The 23,157-nt window shown below is 40.8% G+C and overlaps 1 protein-coding gene across 5 annotated transcripts in view; it reads left to right on the top strand.

The window, feature by feature from the left end:
* LOC104865459 overlaps positions 1-23,157 on the top strand; it is a 30,670-nt gene that overhangs the window by 4,654 nt on the left and 2,859 nt on the right. For 2 of the 5 annotated variants that reach the window (XR_781161.1, XR_781159.1), the window contains exons 1-2: positions 20,692-20,878; positions 20,963-21,077. Coding sequence is in view for 2 of the 5 variants with exons in the window: in XM_010628969.3 (XP_010627271.1) it covers positions 2,572-2,689; positions 6,227-6,378; positions 7,412-7,478 (337 nt within the window). In the remaining 3 variants the exon portion in view is untranslated. Of the gene's footprint in view, positions 1-2,571; positions 2,690-6,226; positions 6,379-7,411; positions 7,479-20,691; positions 20,879-20,962; positions 21,078-21,260; positions 21,292-23,157 lie in introns of those variants that run through there. The other 3 variants (XM_010628969.3, XR_781160.1, XM_010628970.3) reach the window with 3 other exon arrangements.

The raw sequence follows: 23,157 nt of genomic DNA, 5'->3' as shown, positions 1-23,157 counted from the left end.
TTGGAGAATGTCATGTGCAGCTGAAAAGAATGTATATTCTGATTTTGTGGGGTGGAACACTCTATAGATGTCTATTAAGTCCATGTATTCAAAAGCTTTGTTCAGTTCTAGTATTTCATTGTTGATTTTTTGCCTAGATGATCTATTTTTGATAGTGGGGTATTTAGATCCCCCACTATAATTGTATCAGTGATTATTTGGTTTTTCATGTTACTTAATATTTGTTTTATATAGTTGGGGGCATTTATATTTGGTGCATGTATGTTTATGATTGTCATTTCTTCCTATTCAAAAGCTTTGTTCAGTTCTAGTATTTCATTGTTGATTTTTTGCCTAGATGATCTATTTTTGATAGTGGGGTATTTAGATCCCCCACTATAATTGTATCAGTGATTATTTGGTTTTTCATGTTACTTAATATTTGTTTTATATAGTTGGGGGCATTTATATTTGGTGCATGTATGTTTATGATTGTCATTTCTTCCTCTTGAATTGCTCCCTTTACAAGGATGTAGTGGCCTTCTTTGCCTCTCTTAATCAGTTTTGGTTTGAAATTGACTTTGTCTGCGAATAAGATTGCCATCCCTGCTTTTTTCTGTGCTTCTGTTGCGTGGAAAATTGTTTTCCATCCTTTCACTTTCAGTCTATGGGCTTCTTTTTGCACTAGGTGTGTTTCTTGTATACAACACATTGTTGGATTTTGCTTCTTAATCCATTCTGCCAATCTATTTCTCTTGATTGGTGTATTGAGGCCATTGACATTGATAGTTATAACTGATATGTACTGACTTATTATTGTCATGTTATTGTCCTTTTGTTGACACTTTTAAATTTTTTGTCCTCTCCTTTTCATTTCTTGCCTTGGCTATTAGATTTGCTCTGTTGGGCCTCATGGTGTTGTGATATTCATTGTCTTTTTCTAGGATATTGTTTGAAATTCCTTGTAGTGCTGGCTTAGTATTCATGAAGCTTCTCAATTGTTCTTTGTCATGGAAGTATCTTATTTCTCCATCCATTTTGATAGAGAGTTTTGCAGGATACATCAATCTTGGATGGAGTTTGTTTTCTTTTAGGACTTGAAATACCTCACTCCAGGCTCTCCTTGACCTGAGGGTTTGTGTTGAAAAGTCTGCTGTGATTCTAATGGGCTTTCCTTTGCATGTGATTTGTTTATTTTCTCTTACTGCTTGTAGTATTTTGTTCTTCTGTTGGGTTTCTGGGATCTTGATGAGTATATGTCTAGGTTTAGATTTTTTTGATCGTGGCTATTTGGAGTCCTATATGCCTCATTTATCTGTATGTCAAATTCTTCCCCTCTGGGAAGTTTTCTGTCATTAATTCTGTGAACAGCTTTTTTAAGTCATTTGCTGCATTTTCTCCTGCTACTTCATGGATTCCTATCAGTCTTATGTTATTCTTCTTTGCATCATCTAGGAGTTGTTGGATTGATTTCTCATGCTCCCTTTCTGTTTTTAAGAGACCTCTCCTTTTCATGGTCACTGTCTGCGATCCTATATTCTATATCTGAAATTCTATCTTCACAATCTTTTATTCTGTTGCGTACACTTCAAATAGAGTTTTTAACCTCTTGGATATCTGTTTGAATCTGTTTAATGGATTCTGTATCTTTCCTATGTTGGGTGTTAATTTTTTCCATTTCTTTCTTATTCTGGGCCTTAATGGTTTCTATTATGTTCCTAAGCTCATCTATTTTTTTTTGTGAGTTTCTGTTCTGGAGTTTTGAATCATGTCTTTCATTTTGCTCACCATCTCTATGGTTATATGGCAAATTATTTCTGTTTTGATTTTTTCTAGAGCTTGATTGATCAGTTTTATTACTTCCTGTGCTGTGAGTTCTGTGTGTCCTTGAGGTTCACTATCTGATTTTTCATCCTCCTTTGCCCTACTGTTTGTCATTGGTGGACTGGACGTCTGTCTTTGTGGCTTGCTTAAGAGTTTTCTCATCTTTATTTTTGCTGTTGGGTTGCGCTTGATTCAATCTCTGGGTCATTAAATCTTCCTGATATCGTTGTGTCCCAGCCTTTGATTCTTTAATGACTTATAGACATTCTCATTTTCATAATTGAGAAAACAACTTGTCAAATCAATCCCTATCCTTTATCCCAATCAACACAATCAGGAACACAGTAGGATCAGTCACCTCCCTTATAGCCAGCCATGACTCTGTGGAGTGCGTCCAAAGTCTTGCACAATCAGGGGATTGGGGGCGGGTGCTCAGTGGTGCCTTCATGGCTACCCTCTTGGCAGTGGGTTTGGGCAATGAATGGCTCCTGAAGGGAAAGTCTTGGCTACAGAGGAGGCCTAGATTGGGCCTGGGGAGTGGTGAGAGATCTGAAGTCCAAGCCAGCTGCTTTCCCAAAACTCACCCTCCTGGTGCTGGGTCAGGGCAATCAATCTAATTTGAATTTTGGAAGAAAAGTTTTTTTGAAGAAAATTTTCTGTCACTTATAATTAACAAAATATTCCCATTTATTAGTACTAATATGTTGTAAAAAAGTTTGTATTTTGATGTGTGTACACATTTTGGTCACTTTTCTGTTACTGGGACAGAAAACTTAAAGGAGAAGAATGTTTGGCTCCTCCTTACAGTTCCTGGTCTGCTGGTTCCAAGGCAGGAACATCATGGTGGAAGGAGTGCCGGGGGAAAGCTGCTCAGCCGCTCACCCAGGTACAGTCCAGAAACAGAGGGTGAAGGAAGGAGCTGGGGAGGGAGACACACCCCTCTAGACCATGCCCATGTGACTGCTTCTAACTAGGATTCATTCTTAACAGCAAGTCAGCTCTGGACTCAGCAGTGGACACATGCATCAGTGAGTACAGGATCCCAGTGAGCCAATCACCTGCCAAACACATGAGGCTTTTGGGAGACAACCCAGACTTAAATCATAACAGTATATATTTGGAGAAAGATCTGTTTAAAATAGACCTGATTAAGATAGAAATATTGTATGATATTTTTAAACATGATACTCTCTATGAAGACCCCAAGAACTCCACCAAAAATCTCTTAGTCTTGATAACCAAATTTAGTAGAGTAGTTGAATACACACAAAAATCATTAGTCTTCTTGTACAACAACAACAGATTCACTGAGAGAGGAACTGGAGAAACAACTCCTTTTACAACAGCACCCCCCCACACACAAAAGAAATACCGAGGAATCAATCTAATAAAAGAAATAAAAGATTTGTACTCTGAAAAAAAAGAGAGGAACTGGAGAAACAACTCCTTTTACAACAGCACCCCCCCCCCACACAAAAGAAATACCGAGGAATCAATCTAATAAAAGAAATAAAAGATTTGTACTCTGAAAAATATAGCATTCTGAATAAAGAGATTGAAGATGATATTAGGAAATGGAAAGATATCCCTTGCTCCAGGGTTGGAAGAATCAACATAGTTAAAATGGTCATACTTCCAAAACTGTTATATAGATTCAATGCAATCTCAATTGAAATTCCAATAGCATACTCCACAGACCTTGAGAAAATAATCCAAAAATTCATTTGGAACTAGAAGAGACCTAGAGTAGCATAAGCAATTCTAGGAAACAGAGACATGGCAGGGGCTACCACAATCCCCAACTTGAAACTATACTACAAAGCCACTGTGATAAAAACAGCATGGTACTGGCACAGAAACAGAATCGAGGATCAATGGAATAGTTTGGAAGATACAGAAACAACTCCAGACCCACTCAGCCACCTCATCTTTGACAAAGGAGCAAAACATCCTTGATGGAGGAAAGATAGTCTCTTTAATAAATGGTGCTGGAAAAATTAGGTTTCAACCTGCCAAAAATTAAAACTTGACATATATCTCTCACCATGCACTAAACTAAAATAAAAATGGATCAAAGATCCAAATATTAAAATAGAAACACTAAACAGTCTGGAAGAGAGGTGAGGTAGAACTCTTGAAGACACTGGCATAGGAAAAAATTTCATGAATGAAATCTGTCACTTGTGAACTAGCACAAAGAATCAATAGCTAGGAACTCCATCTTATTAAAAGCTTCTGCACAACAAGAGAAACCACTGAGTGAAGCAATAACTCACAATCTGGGAAAATATTTTCACCAGCTGTTCCTCAGACAAATGTCTACTATCAAAAAAATATATTAAAAAAACCCCTTTAAAAAGTCAGATGTCCCAAATTTAAAGACCCAATCCAAAAATGAGCATCTGAAATGAACAGACATTTCTCTAACAAAAAAGCAGAAACAGCAAATGAACATATGAAAAAATGTTCAACATCAGTGTTCATTTGAGGGATGCAGATGAAAACAACACTGAGATTTCACCACACCCCAGAAGGAAAGGCTGCTATCAAGAAATAAACCAATAACAAATGCTGACAGAGTTGTGGGGAGAAAGGAACCTTTCCCCATTGTTGGTGGAAGAGTAGACCAGTGCAACCATTGTGGAAATAATTATGGAGATACTTCAAAAAACCAGAATTAGAGATTCCATTTGACCCAGCTATCCCCTGCTGAGTATCTCCCCAAAAGAATTAAAAGAATCATACCACAGCGATATATGTGCACCCATGTTTATAGTGGCACAGTTTGTAATAGCTAAAACTTGGAAACAGCCCACTTGTCGAATCAACTGGTAACTTGATAAAGATGTATTTTCTCCCCCAAAATAGAATGGAGTACTACTCAGCCACAAAGAATGAGAAACCAGAGATATTTACAGCTAAATGGATGCACATTGAGGCTATACTCTTTAGTGAAATAAATATAACACACAAGTGTAAATACTGAATAGTTTCCCTGGTGTGAGAAGCTGAAAGTGTAAATAATGATCAAAATGTATAAAAGATAATGTGAAATAAGAGGAAAAGGTGCAAAAGGGAAGGGGAAATAAGAGTGGGAGTGGAAGGGAAAGAGAAAGGAATAAATATGAGAAAAGGAAAAAAATGGAAACAAAGTCTTTATAAATATGGAAGCATGGAGGGGTTGAAGGGAGGACAGGGGGATGGAGAAAAAAAAAGAACCAAGACACGTCATGTAAAGGTACAAATTCCCAATTATGAGTGTCATATTATATGCCTAAAATGTACCAATAAACCAAATGAATTAAAAAGTACTATATAGAACTTTCTCCATTATGATTTTAAGTATTCCTTGGAAACATTTAAAATAGCCTTTTACTATTAATAATCATAAAATAAACAAAATAATTTAAAAATAAAAGCAGAACTCTATAATCTACAAATACTTTAAGTACGCAAAGTAAAAGATTTTAAACAACTTCACATATTTGTCATCTGCATTTTATTTAAAACCTTGGGTTTACTGACTACAACATATACAGAAATAGAAGTTCTAAGAGTGATTTCATATGATTTGGATAGTTTCCTTAAACAATGAATAATCTTTACTTGTCTCACTTTTACTCTTCAGAATTAGATGAAGGAAAGAAAAGACTACCGCACATAGCAAATATTTAATTCAAATGGATGCAATATTTCTATAGCCTTAGAAAAACCCGCAAAAATGATGACAAAGAGGTCAGGTCCATGTTATTGAGCTCTTGATTTTTGAGCACGGTCCTACCATATAGCCCAGGCTGGCCTTGAAATTACCATCTTCCTTCCTCAGTTCCCCCAGTTCTGGGATTACAGGCATGTGCCACCATGCCCAGCAGATTCATGTTATCTAACAGCCCTGAGCTATTTGTATTATATTATGCAGTCAGGTTGTGTACATTATGCGATGTTCATTTCAGTTTGAGAATTTAAGGAACATACTTCAACAAAGACAAAACATCTCCATGAGACCCTGAGACATCAAGAGCAGGTGTTTCTTATGAATGCTGAAAATAAATCCCCAGTAATTGTGCTTTCTGCATTCACCCTGAGCCTGTAATCAGGGAGCTCTTTGACATTCTTGTTTTATAGGTGCACTTTCATTCTTAGAGGTCATTGGCTTCATCTTTTGACTCCTTCCAAACACTGAAATGTGCTTTTGGTGATAGCATTTGTGTGTTTTCCAGAGAGAATCGCAGGGACTGTAATCACCTGTAACCTATCCCAGGAAGTGAGAGGGACAAGGACTCCTGCACACTGCTGCCTCCAAGCCTCCCCAGTCCTCAGAGAAGGGCCGCCATAGGGCATCCTTCCTCTGTGGCGCTCTGGGAAGCCCCTTTCTCCCTAGGCAGCTCTGGTGAGAGCTGAGGCTGTCTTTTTTCCTCCTCAGGCTCTGGAGCCCCTGCACCGGGCAGGATACCAGGACCTCAGGTGCTGGGGATGTGGAGATGGGAGCGTTGAGGAGCCCTCAGTTTGGAAATACCTGAAACGTGGCTCATCCATTCCACCACCTGCCTTTCAGGACCCACCTGTCTCCAGCAGGTGAGTGATGTGCAAATGGGAAATCACAATCCGTCGGCTCTTCCTCCACCAGGGTTCCTACAGAGATGCCATAACAGACATTTGGCTGTAATTTCACTTTTACCTGTGTGTAGTCTGGAATGTGTGTCCCCCTCCAGAGACCAGGAGCTCCCCAGTGTGTTCACAGTTTGGGACATGTGATTTCCTCAGTATCCGGGTTTAGAGATGCTCAGAAAATATTTGTTGAATTCCTCAGCAAATGAATGGATGTGCTGGACAAGAAAGAAAACTGGGTGGGAGAATGAGAGAGCAGAGAGGGTTCCCTGGTGGAGTGGATGATCTGGGCCTGAATGATGAGTGTGTTTTTACACAGAAAACATTAAGGCAGAGAATTTTTCAGTCCGAAAGTGCAAGCATACCAAGTGGGAAGACATCCAGGGCCACGCAATGTGTTTAAGAGGCATTGCACACTTCCGGCATACAATGTGTTGGGGAGTAAGGGTGAGGATAAAGGCCAGACACATGGGCAGAAGAAAGGACATGAGGCTTTTACTTGCTGCAGTGTTGACTGTCATGAACCGAAGGGCCTCACACGCGTGGAAAGAAAAGCCTCACTCAGATGTCCAAACTCTAGCTGTGGCCGGGGCACTCATATTCCTGTGGCCGCCTCAGGTAGGTGCTTGTCTTCCAGATGTCTGAGTACAAGGTGAGACAGGCGAGGCTTGAGGCTCAGAGCCAGCTGAGGAGCTGGGTTCACAGAGCTCTGTGCAACCCTGGAGGTTGATGCATTGTGAGTTACCTTGCCCTGTGCTGAGACCACTGGGCACCTCTGGCTCAGGGGAGACAGATGGTGACCTTTTTATACCTTCCTTGGTGGGATATACAGATAGGAAAATGCAGGGCCTGGCCTGGGTTCCTCTTTATTTAAAAAAATCTCCCACTTAAGAATATGGCAAACTATTTAAATTTTATGAGGTTCACTTCTATAATAATATTTTCAAATGAATCTTTAACCTCACTTTATCTGCACTACTAATTTTTCCTCTTTAATTAGACAGATGAAACATATTTCAGAATATATGTGTGGAACCCAAGTGAATAGGCCAAGCAAAAATGTGAAGGTAGGAAATCTTTTTTTTTTTTTCACTATGCTATGGTTAAATATTTTAGAAATGAGGAAAACTGGGAGTGCTACAGAAGGAATCAATAAGTGACACACAGAGAGGTGGCAGATTGGAAGTAAAATAACAAATTTACTCATTGATAAGTGTTGATCGCACATAAGCCATACCTGGATCCATGACGCACTGGGTTACAACTCCTCCTTTCATAGGGTTTTACAGCCTTGACTTCATTTGGGTGGTTACATTTCATTCTCACAGTTCAAATCATAGTCACAGAATAGTTCATCTTTTCAACTCAGTCATAACATTTCTTTGCAGTTGGGGAGTTTACCTTTAAGATTCGCCTAGTTATCTATTCTAGTCCATAGGAAACGGGTGTTCAGGATCAGGGGAGCCAGTGTTAGCAGTGGGTTCTTTCATTTAGACGCTTTTATGATCATGTGGCTCCAGTCTCATCTGAGCTTAAGACCTTGATGTGCCTGCCCTGCTATCTAAGGATAAAACCAAATGCCTCATTCAGTGCCTTTGGTGCCTATTAGTTTTGAGCTAAAGAAAACAAACTGCTGTTAAGAGAAAGCAGAAGCCACTTTACATTGTAACACTTTATAGGTTTTTTCTATTTATAAAAGTTTTCCCTATCAGGAGGAAAGCCCAAATTTGGATCTCATGAATCACAGATATGACAAAAATTTCTAGACCATGTGTAGTGCATCTCAACCTAATTTTAGATGAAACTCTGAAACAACCAGGAACTAGAAAGTGATTTGAAGATGTTTTCTAAAGGAAGTGCTTTAATTTCCAAGATAGCTAAGGTAGTTGTTAGGAAAAGTGTATGATGGAAACTGACTTATTCCTAATTTATACAGGGAGGGGAATGGAAATTTGAATGAAAGTGTCTAATAATACAACTACTAATAGTACATAAAAATATCCCCATGATCAGTCATATGGTTTCTGAGGAATTACCTTTTTTATCCATTAATTGGATGATCACTTAAGAACAGAGGTGTTGATCTGACCTATCTTGTTTAATAGCAAGCTGGTGTGGGATATTAATACATTCCCTGTGACAGGTATTATTGGGCTTGATTTTCCTGTACTGCTGTGGAGGAGGCAGAAAAGCATCTTCCTGAGCTGCAGAGAGCTCAGTCTCTTCTCCCAACAGCCCTGTGGCTATCTCCAATGTGAGCCGAGAGCAAGCTCAGCGCAGATGGCCCAGCCATGCACCTGGCCATGCAGCTGCTGCATGAACAGTGGCTTTTTCACACTATAGATCACCATGGATGACAGCTCTGGGCCCCAGCATGACCTGAAAGCCTCTGTTTTCTTTTCCTTTTTTCTCCAAGCTCAGCTTCCAGAGCATGACAGCCAGCTGAGGACACAAAGGTACACAGAGCCCAGGAGATGCACACACATGCGTGCAAAGACCTAGACCACCAAGAGATCTGTGGGTTGGTGTAGTAGACACCTCTGCCCAGTATAAACAGGCTGTAGTGGCACAAGCTTCTTGTCCCTCCAAAATTTGGTTATACTACATTAGAAGTAGCAGAGCTCAGTTGAGTTCACTTCTAGTCGAGGCCAACCGACTCCAACTAAATACTTCCCCTCTGAATTAACCATTTATTCTCTTCTGCAAAAAATATGCTAGTGCCCTAATTCTACAGTCCTGCTTATGATACTTGTTATCAGCAGGTGTCCCAAGGCCTGCCCAGCTTCCCTCCTTTCTATGCTTGTAGTGAATAAACACTGGATGTCCAGAGTGGCTTGGATCAACCCAAGACTCAGTTGCCCTCAAGTCTCTGTCTCTGTCTTTATTCCCTCTTTCCCATTGCACAGATGTCATACTGTCTCAAAGGAGCTCAAGACCCGAGGCTGGGGTTTTTAATAATGTCCATTATAGGTTGGTCCTATAGAGAAGAAAGATTAAAAATATGTTCCAGGGAGCCAAGTCATTTGTATCACAACTGAATGTGACTGGGTCCCTGATTTAGATCTAAAGAGCCACTGCTGTACCGTGGGTGTTTGGGGCTGTACTCCCCTGCCCTGAGCCATATGAGTATCTGAAATGCAGACACAGATGGGGGCTGTTCTAGCTTCTATTCTGAAAACAATAGCAAAAAGCTGAGATTCATGGACAAAGCTTAAATGGGAAGTTTAGTACCTGGGAGACAGAGTCGTGTGTACTCCATTTTTATGATAGCCAATTCAAAATTTGCTTCTCCAAGCCCAAACTTTCTTTCCTAAGAGGTGAAGGCAGATTAAAATCTCAAAAGATTGTAAGGTATAAGACACAGTGTCTCTTTTTCCTATCATGCATTATCGATTGCCATACAGAAAATGATCTTCTGCTCTGTAATCTTAACTCACAGAGGAAAAGGAACTAAAAATAATCTAGTGTTCTGCTCATTCAGTAAAGGCCTAAATATTGTAGAGCTGTCCTTCCCAAAGCTAGCCAAAAGTTCCTCAGGCTTTATCAAATGAATATTTTGAGAATCTCTGGCTTATTTCACATCATGTGAGAGTAACAGTAAGTCTAGTAATCTACCTTGGTGGCTGAAAAGAAGAAAATTTTTTGACTTTGGAGGAGCTACTATTAATAGTTTCTGTTGGGCTGTCCACACTGTACTAACACAAAGCAAAATATCTTCTCTAATGAGAATATGTTGCATCTTTTTGGACAAGACCCAATTCTTAACTTCTGAGATATTTGGTTATAAAAATGTGATGGATTATTCTGCATTTTAAAAGGTATTTACAAAGCTCCTTTCCTAGATAACTCATTTGAAAGAATAGCTCACTTCTTCCTCAATCAATGGTACATTTAAATAGCCTACCTCCATCACTTAGAAGGGCAACTACAATTGACTAAAAAAATGTAGCAGTGAGTAGGAAAGGAAGCTTTCTGTTTTAAAGATGATACACAATCACCTATATTACTCCGAGTGCAGAGGACATTTCCATGACACGCACCAAGGCATGAAAGATGCCTCCATAAAAGAACTGCTTGCCACAAAATGGGATCAACCCGAATTTCAGACAGTATCCAGAGAAGGGAAACTTTGCATGGTCCACTTGAGGCTTGAAAAGACAGTAAAGATGCAGTGAGAACTTAACACAATGGTCACTAACTGGGTGGTACTGTTTCCTAGAAAATTCCTCCAAGATTGTGGAAACAAATGGGTTTGCCTTAAAGTGAAAAGTAAAACTGATTTTCCAGCAACACTTGGCCTTAAATTATCACCAACACCACACTGTGTCAAATTAAATTATTCCCCCAAAACACCACCGTGTGAAAGCGCTGTATTGTGATTAAATTCAAATGGCCAAAGTTACTAATGTCAAAGGGGATTGTGACAGATCTGAATGGCTATTTTCCAGTGATGCCAGGAATATGGACTTTAACAATATTCCTCATACTGGGTTGCTTTTAAGCAAACACCACAGTCCTAATGTTGGAAATTAACCTAAGTTAATTTGGCTGCTTAAGATCACCACATCCTTTGTAAACATGGAGTTCCCTGGTGTTTGGAGCCAGATGGGATGTAACATTGAAAGCAAATTTTGAATAAAATGCAGTTGGCAGTACAAATATTTATTAGCAAACAAGTACAAAGTGAGTTTTACACCATCTGCTCTTGTGAGCTCAGGGGAGTTCCCGACTGCCTATGTCTCTCCTCTCCATGCTGGCATGGGAGTGTGGTCAGGGGACAGTGTGACATTGCTTTGAAGTACAACAGCCACCCTCATCTTTCTGGTCATGTTAGCTCAGGGGCTTTGTGAAGTGTGAGGGCCAGATAGAGATGGTCTTCACTTCTGTGAGCCTTTTGGGCTTGCTGAAAACTTAGACCTCTTTCTAAAGCACAACAGTGCCTACCTAGTGTCTCTAGGTGACTCTGTCTTAGCTGCCCTTTGTTTCAGCCATGTAGAATGATCTTCTAACACCCTCATATGGAAAAACATAGCTCTGATATGGGTTTTGGTGATATTGGGAGGGCTGTGGAGGCCCCTAAAGAGTATGGACTCTAGAATAAGGCACTTTATGCCAGGGATCATGGGGCACACCTGTAATCCCAGCACTCGGGAGGCTGAGGCAGGAGGATTGCTATGAGTTCAAGACCAGCCTGGACTACATAATGAGTTCCAGGTCAGTTTCAACTACATAGTGAGACCCTGTCTCAAAACCAAACCAAAGCAAAACAAAACAAAAAAGAATAAGATGCCTTAAATGCTAAATAACTTGTTTAGATGTGCATTAAAATTAACTTCACCCAAATGCAATGCCAGTTTGACACATGTAATTTTTAAAATTGTCACGCAGACAATACAATGTCTCATTCTGCAGCTCTGTCCTTTGCTATTTTACTTTTTGTGTTTTTAACTTCTTCCTCCCAACAAATTTGTCAAAGTGTAAAGCCTCCTTTCCCCAAAGACACTGGTGAGAACTTACAAGAGAAATGAAGAAAATTATGAATTTGTATAATGTGCCTCTTTGGTTTTACATGGATGAAACTGTCACTTAACATATAAATAAGTACTTGTGTGTGAAATGCCCATTCCAAATGCTTCTCCTTTGAGAGTGGTTTGCAATGTGTCTTATGCCTTCCCCATGGGGACAGATGTGGTTGTTTGCAAAAAACAAACAAAAACATTCATGAATCCAATCATAGCCTCTACCATTGGTGCAATAGAGACAAGTAATACTTCTACTTTCTAGAAACTAGAATACAGATGAGAGTTATATGAATCTCTTTCTGGTTCTTATCTTATTCTTACTGGTGACTGGTTAGAAACACTAAAATAAAAGTTCTCAAAGGAATGTGGTGGTAGTGAAGTGATAATTCTGTGAAGATTTCTTTAGATGTTCTTGAAAGTAGGGGAAAGGCAATGTAGATAAATTCTAAATAGTGCATGAGAGGGGACATTACCAGTCTGTAAAATCTATACATCCACTTTCTATTTTTTTTTTTTTTTGTACCAGGGATCGAACTTGGGATCTTGCACTTGCAAGGCAGCTGGCAGAACCACTGAGCTAAATTCCAGCCCCTATCCACCCACTTTCATATGTCCAAGTCAAAAAATGTTTTTCCTTTTTCTTTCTTTCTTTCTTTTGGTACCAGGGATTGAACTCAGGTCCTTTCATTTGCAAGGCAGGTGGTGGAACCACTGATCTAAATCCCCAAATGGTTTTGAAGTGTGCTTGATGACAAAATCCCTATGTTAAGTAAACTCTTGTTGTGCTGTATGATGCTAGGATACATTTTGAGAAATGCTGGCAATAACCTACTCCAGGCAGAATGAAATTAAAAATAATTTTCCACATGAGTAGGCTCAAGAAACCATTCCAGAATCTGGCAGATCTTTCTGATATCTGAAATACAACACTTTTGCAATATTTTAGACTTTTTTGCTGCTTTTCTGTCTCAGGTGAGAGCTTCAGGTCACAATTTTTATTATAAGAAATCATTATTCCTTTAGAGAAGCTTATTGCAACATCCTTCTTCTGTCTCCTTGTTGGAGGAGAGAACTAAGATACATCTAATGAGGGGACTCACTGGTGTAGGTGAAAAACACCCTGACTTCCCAAGTATTTTTTTGTTTTTGGTACTGGGGATCAAACTCAGGACCTTGCACTTTCGAGGCAGGCAGTAGCACCACTGAGCTAAATCCTCGGCCCTCCAAATTCCTTTTATGTCTACCTACAATCAGATTCTGCATCGGTGGTACTAATTGGTCATTGACAGAAGACATTCAAAAGACATTCAGAAGACATTTTTGTTGTTTTTTAAACATGATAGTATAGCAAATTTTTATATAATATTTACTTTGTATTTGGTATTATAAATAACCTAGAGATGATTTAACATTTATGAGAGGATGTGTGCAGATCACATGTAATTTCATACATCATTTTACATTTACACATATTTCACAGACTTGAGCACCCTTGAATTCTGCTCTCAGAGGGGACTCCTAGAACCAGTCCCTTCGGATCCTGAGGGTGAGGTGGAGCCATTGCTCCCCCTTAGGCCACAGCACTTAGGACACTTCTGTGATATCACCTGGGGTTAGGTTCTAAAGTTAGCAAATGCAGTAGAAACCACAGTTGAAATAACTTTTTTTTTTTTTTTTGGTACTGAGGATCGAATCGGGTCCTTGCGCTTGTGAGGCTGGCAGTGGAACCACTGAGCCAAATCCCCAGCCCTGAAATAACTTTTGAAAGTCTGTCAAATGGCTCCATGTTGGGAGTGGTATGCTGTATCTCAAGAAGCCACCTCCCCCATCATTCTTCAAGACTGGGATGAATAGCTTTTCTTCAACTGAGCACTAGGTAAAACTTGTATGAGACCATGCTGTGTGAAAAGTGCTTATCTCCTACACCAGAAGTCTGGTCCCACAGCAACTGCTCATATGACGAAGGTGTGCAGGAACTGAGGCTGCCTGAGGACAGATTCTCATCTCTCACCCTCTCCCTCCTGTAACTATATGTATCAGAGACAGGTTTAGGCAGAAATTTCCCTCCATGATAGTTGTAACTATGTCTCTCTTCTCTGTTTTGGTTTCCATTTTATTTTTGCAAATCTATCATAATGAACTTGTGTAAATATATCTCAGTAATATCTGGATACCATTTTTAGTCAGATTTAAACGATAAAAGTTGTGTCTTGTGGCCTGTGTGAGTTTTTATTCTATGTGAAATAGGAGCCGAGGCGAGCCAAGCTGCAACATTGTCTAATATGTTTCTCTGGCTGCTGGGCTGAGCAAAGGCTGGGAGAGAACCGAAGGACAGCAGCAGAGGGTAGAGGACAGAACACAGTGACTGGGACTAGTGGGGCAGGGAGAGGAGCGAGGTTTGGGATGTGTCCTGATGAGACGGTTGACAGTGTTCAGCGATGGCTTAGGTGGAATGTCTGGGGGAAGGAGAGACGGTGAATACTTTGGCCTGAGCAATGGTAGGCTGGTGTTTGCATCAACCAGGAAGGAGAAATTGGAGAAGGAGCCCAGGTTGCGACCCAGGACTGGGATCTGAGAGTGGACCACGCAGAGGTGTGCCATACCTGCCCTCCCAGAGCAGCTGCACATCCAGGACCTACCTTTCAGAGCACGTCTGCACTCTCTAGTGCTTTCTTAGAACATTTTTTTGGGAAGATAGGCATCTGTGTTATCATCAACATTTCCTAATGTGAAAAATACGGCATACAAAAGTGGCATACTTTGTCAAAAGACTGATAGATAAGCACCAACCCCACACTTTCTTTTTTTCCTATTTACTGGGCAGCTACTTCAGGAAGGCCTTCTGAAGATGCTGTCAGCACTGTGTTCCCTAGGATGCTGTGTCCCTTAGGTTCGCCCCACTACATGGGTACCACGGGGCTTGGTGAAGCACTAAGGCTTTGCTTGTTGGGCACATCTGTCTCCAGGGCACCAGGCACTTTTGGGCAAGTCTTTCTGAGCATGAGCTTGGTTATCCGCATTATCCTTAGTTACATGTCCCATGGGTTCCTTAGAATAGAATAGTGTGTTCCTAAAATAGCTATTTCCTGTTCTAAATAGAAGAAAACCAGAATGGATCCAGTGTTAAAAATGTCATTTCACCTTTATAACTAGTTAAAGAAATCTAGGAGTATGGCAAGACTAAATGGTTATAAGTTCCTTTTAAAAGAAGATGGAACATTAAGGTAAGAAAAATAACATTGGTTTAAAAAAACCAATGCTACCTGTAAAATATAGCAATCATTTTTTGCACAGTGGAATAATAATACTATCCATGGAAACTTTCTGAGATCACAGTGAATAAAAACATTTATAAAAGAGCAAAAAATTAAGAAAAACATTGAAAAGGCAGTTGGTGAGCTCTTCTCTTTTCAGAATGCAATTATCCAAGTCTTCTATCAATTCAGTAACTCTTTTTTTTGGGGGGAGTCAACTTAGGCTTTATTTATTTTTTAAAAATTGAGTGTATTGGTACATTTTAGGTATACAGTACAGTTACATTCATTGTTGGGATCTTTGTTCTCATTTTTTCCCCTTGTCCCTGCCCTCCCTTTACCCCCTCCTCCCCTCCCCATTTACAAACACTTTATTTCCATCTTTTCATTTTCTCACATTTTTTTTCTTTTCCCTTATTACCCTTCCCTTACCCATACCACCTTCCCTACACCCTTCCCATTTCACAGTGTCAGTTATCTCATTAGGGTCTTATGTACTATTACAGTTTATTCATACCAGAGAAACTATTCAGTATTTACACATGTGTGACTTATTTGTTTCACTTAGGAGTAAATCTTCAATATGTATCCATTTTCCTATGAATGAATCTAATTTCTCATTCTTTATGGCTGAGTAGTATTCCATTTTATAGAAAACCCACATCTTCTTTATCTAGTTTCCAACTGATGGGCAAATGGGCTGTTTCCAAGTTTTAGCTATTATAAACTGGACTGCTGTAAACATTGGTGAACATATATCACTGTGATATGATTCTTTTAGTTCTTTTGGAAAGATACCCAGCAGAGGGATGGCTGGGTCAAATGGAACCTCTAGTCCCAGCTCTTTGAGGTATCTCCATATTGATTTCCATAGTGGTTGCAGCAGTCTGTACTCCCACCAACAATGGAGAAGGGTTCCTTTCTCCCCACAACCCCGCCAACATTTGTTATTGTGTGATTTCCTGACAGCAGCCATTCTTTGTGGGGTGAGGTGGAATCTCAGTGTTGTTTTCATCTGCATCTCTTGAATGACTAGTGACGTGGAACATTTTTTCATATATTTACTTGCTGCTTTTACTTCTTTGTCTGAGAAATGTCTGTTCATTTCAGATGCCCATTTTTGAATTGGGTCTTTATATTTGGGGGCCCTGATTGTTTTGAGTTCTTTATATATTCTAAATAAGAGTCCTTTGTCTGAGGAGCAGCTGGTAGAAATTTTTTCCCACATTGTAGGTTGTCTGTTAGTTCTGTTGATGGTTTCTTTTGCAGTGCAGAAGCTTTTCAATAAGATGAGATCCCAGTTATTGATTCTTTCTGCTAGTTCCTGTGCTACTGAGGATTTGTTCACAAAATCTTTTCCTATGCCAATGTCTCCAAGAGTTCTGCCTAACTTATCTTCCAGCAAATTCAGTGTTTCTATTTTAATATTTAGATCTTTAATCCACTTGGATTTTAGTTTAGTGCATGATGAAAGATAAGGGTCCAGTTTTAATCTTTGACAGGTTGAATTCCAGTTTTTCCAACACCATTTATTGAAGAGGCTATCTTTCCTCCAGTGGGGACTGTCAGCTCCTTTGTCAAAGATGAGGTAGCTGAGTGCATCTGGAGTTGTTTCTGTGTCTTCCAGTCTTTTCCACTGATCCTCAAGTCTGTTTGTTTGCCAGTACCATGCTGTTTTTATCACAGTGGCTTTGTAGTATAGTTTCAGGTTGGGAATTGTTATACCCGCTGCCATGTGTCTGTTGCCTAGGATGGCTTTTGCTATGGTTCCAAATGAATTTTTGTATTCTTCTTTCTAGTTCTGTGAAGTATAGTGTTGGAATTTCAATTGGTATTGCCTTGAATCTGTATAGCAGTTTTGGTAGTATGGCCATTTTCACTATGTTGATTCTTCCTATCTGGGAGCAGGGGATATCTTTCCTTTTTCTTATATCCTCTTCGATCTCTTTTTTCCGAGTGCTGTAGTTTTCAGTGTAGAGATATTTTGCTTCTTTTGTTAGATTGATTCCCAGATACTTCATTTTTTTTGGGTGCTATTGTGAAAGGAATTGTTTCCCTAATTTCTTTCTCAGTGAGTCTGTTATTTGTGTACAAGAAGGCTATTGATTTTTGGGTGTTGACCTTGTATCCAGCTACTCTGCTAAAAGTGTCAATTAAGTCAAGAAATCTTTTGGTGGAGTTTTTTGGGTTTTCAATGTAGAGTATCATATCATCAGCAAATAATGACGGTTTAACTTCTTCCTTTCTATCTTTATTACTTTAATTTCTTTCTCTTGCCTAATTGCTATGGCTAATGCTTCCAGAACTATATGGAAGAGGAGTGGTGATAGTGGACACCCTTGTATTGTTCCTGATTTTAGCATGAAGGTTTTCAGTTTTTGGCCATTTAATATGATGTTGGCTATTGGTTTTTCATAGATAGCCTTTATTAAGTTGAGACATAGACCATGTATTCCAATTTTTTGTAGGGTTTTTATCATGAATGGGTGTTGAATTTTGTTAAATGCTTTTTCTGCATCTATCAAGAGGATGATGTGGTTCTTGTCCTTGACTTTGTTAATATAGTGTATTACATTAATTGATTTATGTATGTTGAACCATCCTTGCATCCCTGGAATAAATCCGACTTGGTCAGGAGGTATGATTTTCTTGATGATCCTCTGTATTCTGTTTGCTGGTATCTTATTGAGGATTTTTGCATCTATATTCATTAAGGAGATTGGCCTGTAGTTCTCTTTTTTAGTTACATCTTTCCCTGGTTTGGGAATCAATGTGACACTTGCTTCCAGGAATGAATTTGGAAGTATTGCTTCCCTTTCAATTTCAATGAAAAGTCTGAAGAGTAATGGCAGTAGTTCTTTCCTAAATGTCTTGTAAAATTCAGCAGTGAATCCATCAGGACCTGGGTTTTTCCTTGTTGGTAAGTTTTTAATTACATTTTCAGTTTCACTGATTGTAATTGGGGTGTTTAAAATGTTTTTATCTTCTTCATTCAACTTTGGTAATTCATAAGTATCTAGAAATCTGTCCATTTCTTCTGTGTTTTCCATTATTTTCCATTTTTAGAGTACAGGTTCTCATAGTAGCTATTAATGACCCTCTGGATTTCTGTGGGATCTGTTGTGACTTTGCCTTTTTCATTCCTGAATGCATGGATCTGAGTCTTTTCTTTCCTTTTTTTGATAAGGTTAGCTAAGGGTTTATCAATTTTATTGATTCGTTCAAAAAACCAACTCTTTGATTCATTTATTTTTTGTATCATTTTCTTAGTTTCTATTGCATTGATTTCTGCTCTAATCTTTACAATTTCCTCTCTTGTTCGAACTTTGGGTTTTTCTTGCTCTTGTTTTTCTAGGAGTCTAAGAGTCATCATTAGGTTGTTTATTTGAGCTTGCTCTGTTTTCCTAATGTGGGCTTTCAGTGCTATGAATTTTCCATGTAGAACTGTACTAAATACTTTGAGCTTTAAAAATGGAGTTGTTCAGCAAAGGCAAATAAAAATGTTTAAATTGTTAAATAATATGACATCATTAGGTCTGCCGGAACTAAGACAAAGGACAAGTAGGAACAATGCTCCAGTACTCAGTTGCTATAGAGCCCATAAATAAGGAAGAAAGTGCTGTACAAGACAGAGCCCAGAGTAGGGAGAATAACTTCACAGGTGACATATTCATAATCAAGTAAAAAGAATGCTCTGACAGAGACTTTACCAAGGACTTTCAGCTTTCAGAGAGCTGCTGAATGTAATGTTGCTTTTCTAGAAGTCACTTGTGACAACTTGGGTGAATCTCCAGGTTACTGTGTTGAGATAAGCCAGGGAAGTGGTCTACTACTGACCTACACCCCAGTCCTTCTAACATCCATTTTCTTCCAAGCCCAGCTGTTGAGGACACTGGAAAAATCCACAGCAAGAGGTTTTAGGAATAACAGAAAAATATGACTCAGTCCTATTTCCTGCTTATTTTTCTTAATTTCTATACTCCTGATATTTTCCTTCTGTACTTGCATGCTCAGATGATAACTGTAATGTCCATTTGTAAGAAGCCACTGAATTTCCCCACTGTTTCCTTTGATAGGATTTTTTTGGGGTGTGTATGTGGGATGGAATCCAAAGCCTGCTGTATGCTGAGCATGTGCTTTGCACCATTCAGCTTTAACAATATGGTTTTGTGTTATGAGTCTGCCCTTCTGTTACATCTGGATATACTGTCTTCCTAGTTATTCTTATGCTTAAAAATCTAAAAGTATGCTATTAGCATTGGCTTTTATGACAAGAATTTCAGGAAGCTCCCTGTTCACTAAGGTGGATGCTGAAGAGAGGAAAGGAGAGGGGAGGCTCAGTCTCATAAGCATCACATGTAGACTCTGATCATGTTTGGAACTTGAAATATGTAGTCTCAAAGAGGGCAGGGAGATGAATCTCTCTCTCCCTTTCCTTCTCTTAGCTTGATATTTCTACAAGGTGGAGATAGGGGTCTTTACTGCACTCCTGGAGCTGAGCAGTGATAATCCCATGATGGTGACAGTGACCAAGAAGCAGCTGTGAGGTGTGTCCTGCACTCCTGTGCACTGCCCCTGTGCCCAGTGTGCAGTGGGCCTGAGGGTGGGGTGAAGACACATGGCAGGTGCCACAGAGCCCAGACTCTCTGTCTTCAGCTCTGGGAAATGCTGTGCTTCACACAGTCTGGCTGCCTCTGGCACAGATGGCACTGGCCCCCAGGCTTATTAGAGAGTGGGTGGTATATCAGTTATCCTTAATTATGGGCCAGCCTGGAGAAGCAATTAGATCATGGGGCACTGTGCTGTCCTGAGGATTAATCACTGCTGTTCATGCTGATGGTGTTGTGGGGAGGCAGGATCCAGTTGAGAGGTCACTTGGGTGAGCCTTTGGAGGGTCTCCTGCTCATGCTGTGTCCCAGCCACCATGAACTGAGCCCTTCCACCATGATGCTCCTTCTTCCATGATGCTCCTGTCTTGGAGCCAGCTGACCATGGACTGAACCTGTGAACCTGTGAACAAATTAAACTCCTCCTCTAAGTTGAGGGTGTTGGGCATCTTGTCCCAGAAAAGCTGGCCAATACAGTGGGTATAATGTGTGTACACTACCATGCTGGGGGTCTGACAGTGGACATCACGATGAAATCAATGTACCGGAAGAGCTAGAAGCCAGGTGTCATCTGTTTCCTTTATCGTGTAGCCGAGGAAGTGGGAACCTCAGGAGGAGAAATAGTTTGCCCAAAGTGAAGGTGCATTTTGGGATGGGATGACTAGGAGAAACAAACCAGGGCAAAACCAAAAACCAAAAACAACAATTACAAAAAACGAGAAAAGTGGAAGAACAGGGATCCAGGTCAAAGGACATTGACTTAGTCTTCTTTGACAAACTAAGAAAGTCTCCCATAGGTTTACAAGTTTTAAATTCTCAAGAAGAATGCCTCTTTGTGTTGTCAGAGGGAGTGACTCTTCATATGCAAATTATTCTCTCAGTCACTGCCAGATTTTGTTCCCTCTCCCCTACCTGACACATCCAACCCCGGAACCTTCTCTACCTGTAATTTCCTTCCTTTGATTTCCACCAGCCCAGACCCTTGGCCCTCCACTCTGACCCGCCCCAGAGTGGCTTCAGGACCCCAGTGTCCTCGCTGGGCACTGGGCGAGAGGCTGTGGCAGAGCCCTGGAGGAAGCCAACTGTAAGGAGATGCATTTTGCTTTGAATTGGGCGGAGGGAGGCCTTCTAGAACTTTCTTAGGACTTTTCACTGTCCCTTCCCTCAGCATTTAAAGGGAGCATTTGGAAAGTGGGAGTGAGGATTTACAAGGAAGTCACAAGAGTGAGGAAGGGAAACCTGAGCAGCGGTCCTGAAGCAAGAGACAGCAGTGGGACTCTGAGGTCTGTCTGGGCTCCTCAGCAAAGGGTGGAGGGATGAGGTGTCCCAACGCCAGCCCACTGGCCGACCCCAGCAGCTGGGTCTGCCCTTCCCTTCTCCTTGTTCCTCTGCCTCCTCTTATTCATCCTTCTAGGCTTTTTTTTTCTTTTTTTGGTCTCAATTCTATCCTCCTTTCACTTATGAAGGAGCCAAAGAGGAAGGGAACCTGCCACCCAGGTGAGTAACTGGGTTCTGTGGGTCCCGTGTTGGATCAGCATGAGTGGGGGGAACCCTTAGTCAGGAAGCACTGCTCAGCCCCCACAGCCTCCCCAGTTTAGGGGTTCATGCTTCAAGGTCCGGAAGGCTGAGGCCCAGTGGACAAAATTCCTGGGACAACTTCTTCTTCCCTCAGTGTCTCATTTACTGCCTACTCCTGAGCGGACTGGGTAGGCACAGCATTGTGCCAGGCAGGCCATCGCCAGTGGCACCATGTTCTCTGACTAAGAGCATCCAAGAACAACTGGGGCAACTTTCATTACCGTTCACATCACAAGGAGAGTGCATATTGTAAATTACTGAGACATCCTGACTAAGCTGAGAAGACTTCCTGCAGCTCTCTTCTATACTGCTCTGCTAAGATAGCCTGTGAATTTTGGTATCGGTGACACGAAAAGTAACACTATTTTCTTATTGCTTTGGATGTGTGTTTACTATATTTTAAGTCTCGAAAGTATTCTGTGGGTAAAGGATTTTCAGCTGCTTTCTGTCTGAAAATGTACAAACACTGAGTCATTCAACCAACACATACTGAGCACCAACTGAAGCACTGTCTCTAAACAAACAAGTGAGTAAAACTACAGACAAGGCCTGGTTCCTATGCCAGGGAGCTGGCCTTCTGGTGGAGGAGCCAGGCATCCTTAGATCTGCATACGTGTGACCTTCAGTTCTCATCCTGTGACAAGCTGGATGTACAGAGATTGAAGTGAGTAAAGGACGCAGTGGCCCCATGAAAGAGAAATCCCATTGCTCTTTGCAATCCCACTGCTCTTAGATGAAGATGGAAACCCAGTTTCTTAACCTTTTTCTTGTGTCTTGTGGTCCCCACCTTTTTATCACCTCTGGGAAAACAAATAGGCTTCCCACTTTTTATTAAACACACTGCAGTGATTTAGAGGAGCTGAGAGGGACGGGTCTAGCACACAGGTGTAAGTGCAGGGGTAGTTCATCCGCAGCCAATGAAGGAAGGCAGAGGTTGTGGGTGGAGGGACCAGGTGAATATGGAGATGGGGTGGTGGAAGTGTGAGGTCACCTGTTCTAGCACTTTCCACATGCGCAGAGAAGTAGAGGGCCAAGCCCTCAGCTGAGGGCAGCGGGACAGGCAGTGTTTGAGATGAGAGATATTGGCATGCAGTTCTTGGTCAGGAAGCAAGATGGTAAATGTTTCTATGGGACAAGAGGGAAGGAGTGGGGTAGTATGGCTGTTTCATGAAATACTCAGGGACGAATAGAAGGCGAGGCTACCAAATGAAATTAGAGCAAGCACTATATGTAGCAAAGTAATGAATAGGAATGCCTGGATATTAAAGAACCTTGAATAAGGCATTAGCAATAGCAGTGGATCGTCAAACATGATATATTTTAAGGTTAAACCTAAAGTTTTCATTTCCCAACACTGCATTAAATGGATCAGTAAGCTCATATTCAAGCTCTGTTAAAATGATGTATACAAAAAAATATCTCAGCTTTGCAGCATGGACCAAGTGCTCAAGTCAGTCATAGTTACTGAGCTGGAAAACTGATACAAGCAGGTTAGCAGCAAGTCAGCAGCATAGCTAAACAGTAGCAGAGGAAGAGCCAGTGAGCTCCTCTGGCCTGGCCCGAGACAGTGGCCCCTGCAGGTGGCATTGACAGGGCCCAGGGCACAGGTGGCCATAAGGTAGGCTGGGGTGCCTTCTCCATGTGACTGCTGGGTCCCGATGCAGAACATCCTGGGGCTGTGAACAGATGGCTGGAACAAGGTGTGTTCTCCTGTGCTGAGGTCAGGAAGGGAAGGGTGAACATGGTGAAGGAAGAGGGCAGGAAATGGGCAGGGAGAATTGGAAG

This window comes from Fukomys damarensis, unplaced genomic scaffold (genome assembly GCF_012274545.1).
Source record: "Fukomys damarensis isolate Sample0158 unplaced genomic scaffold, DMR_v1.0_HiC HiC_scaffold_15, whole genome shotgun sequence".
NCBI lineage: Eukaryota > Metazoa > Chordata > Mammalia > Rodentia > Bathyergidae > Fukomys > Fukomys damarensis.
This window is presented reverse-complemented; position numbering and strand designations above follow the sequence as displayed.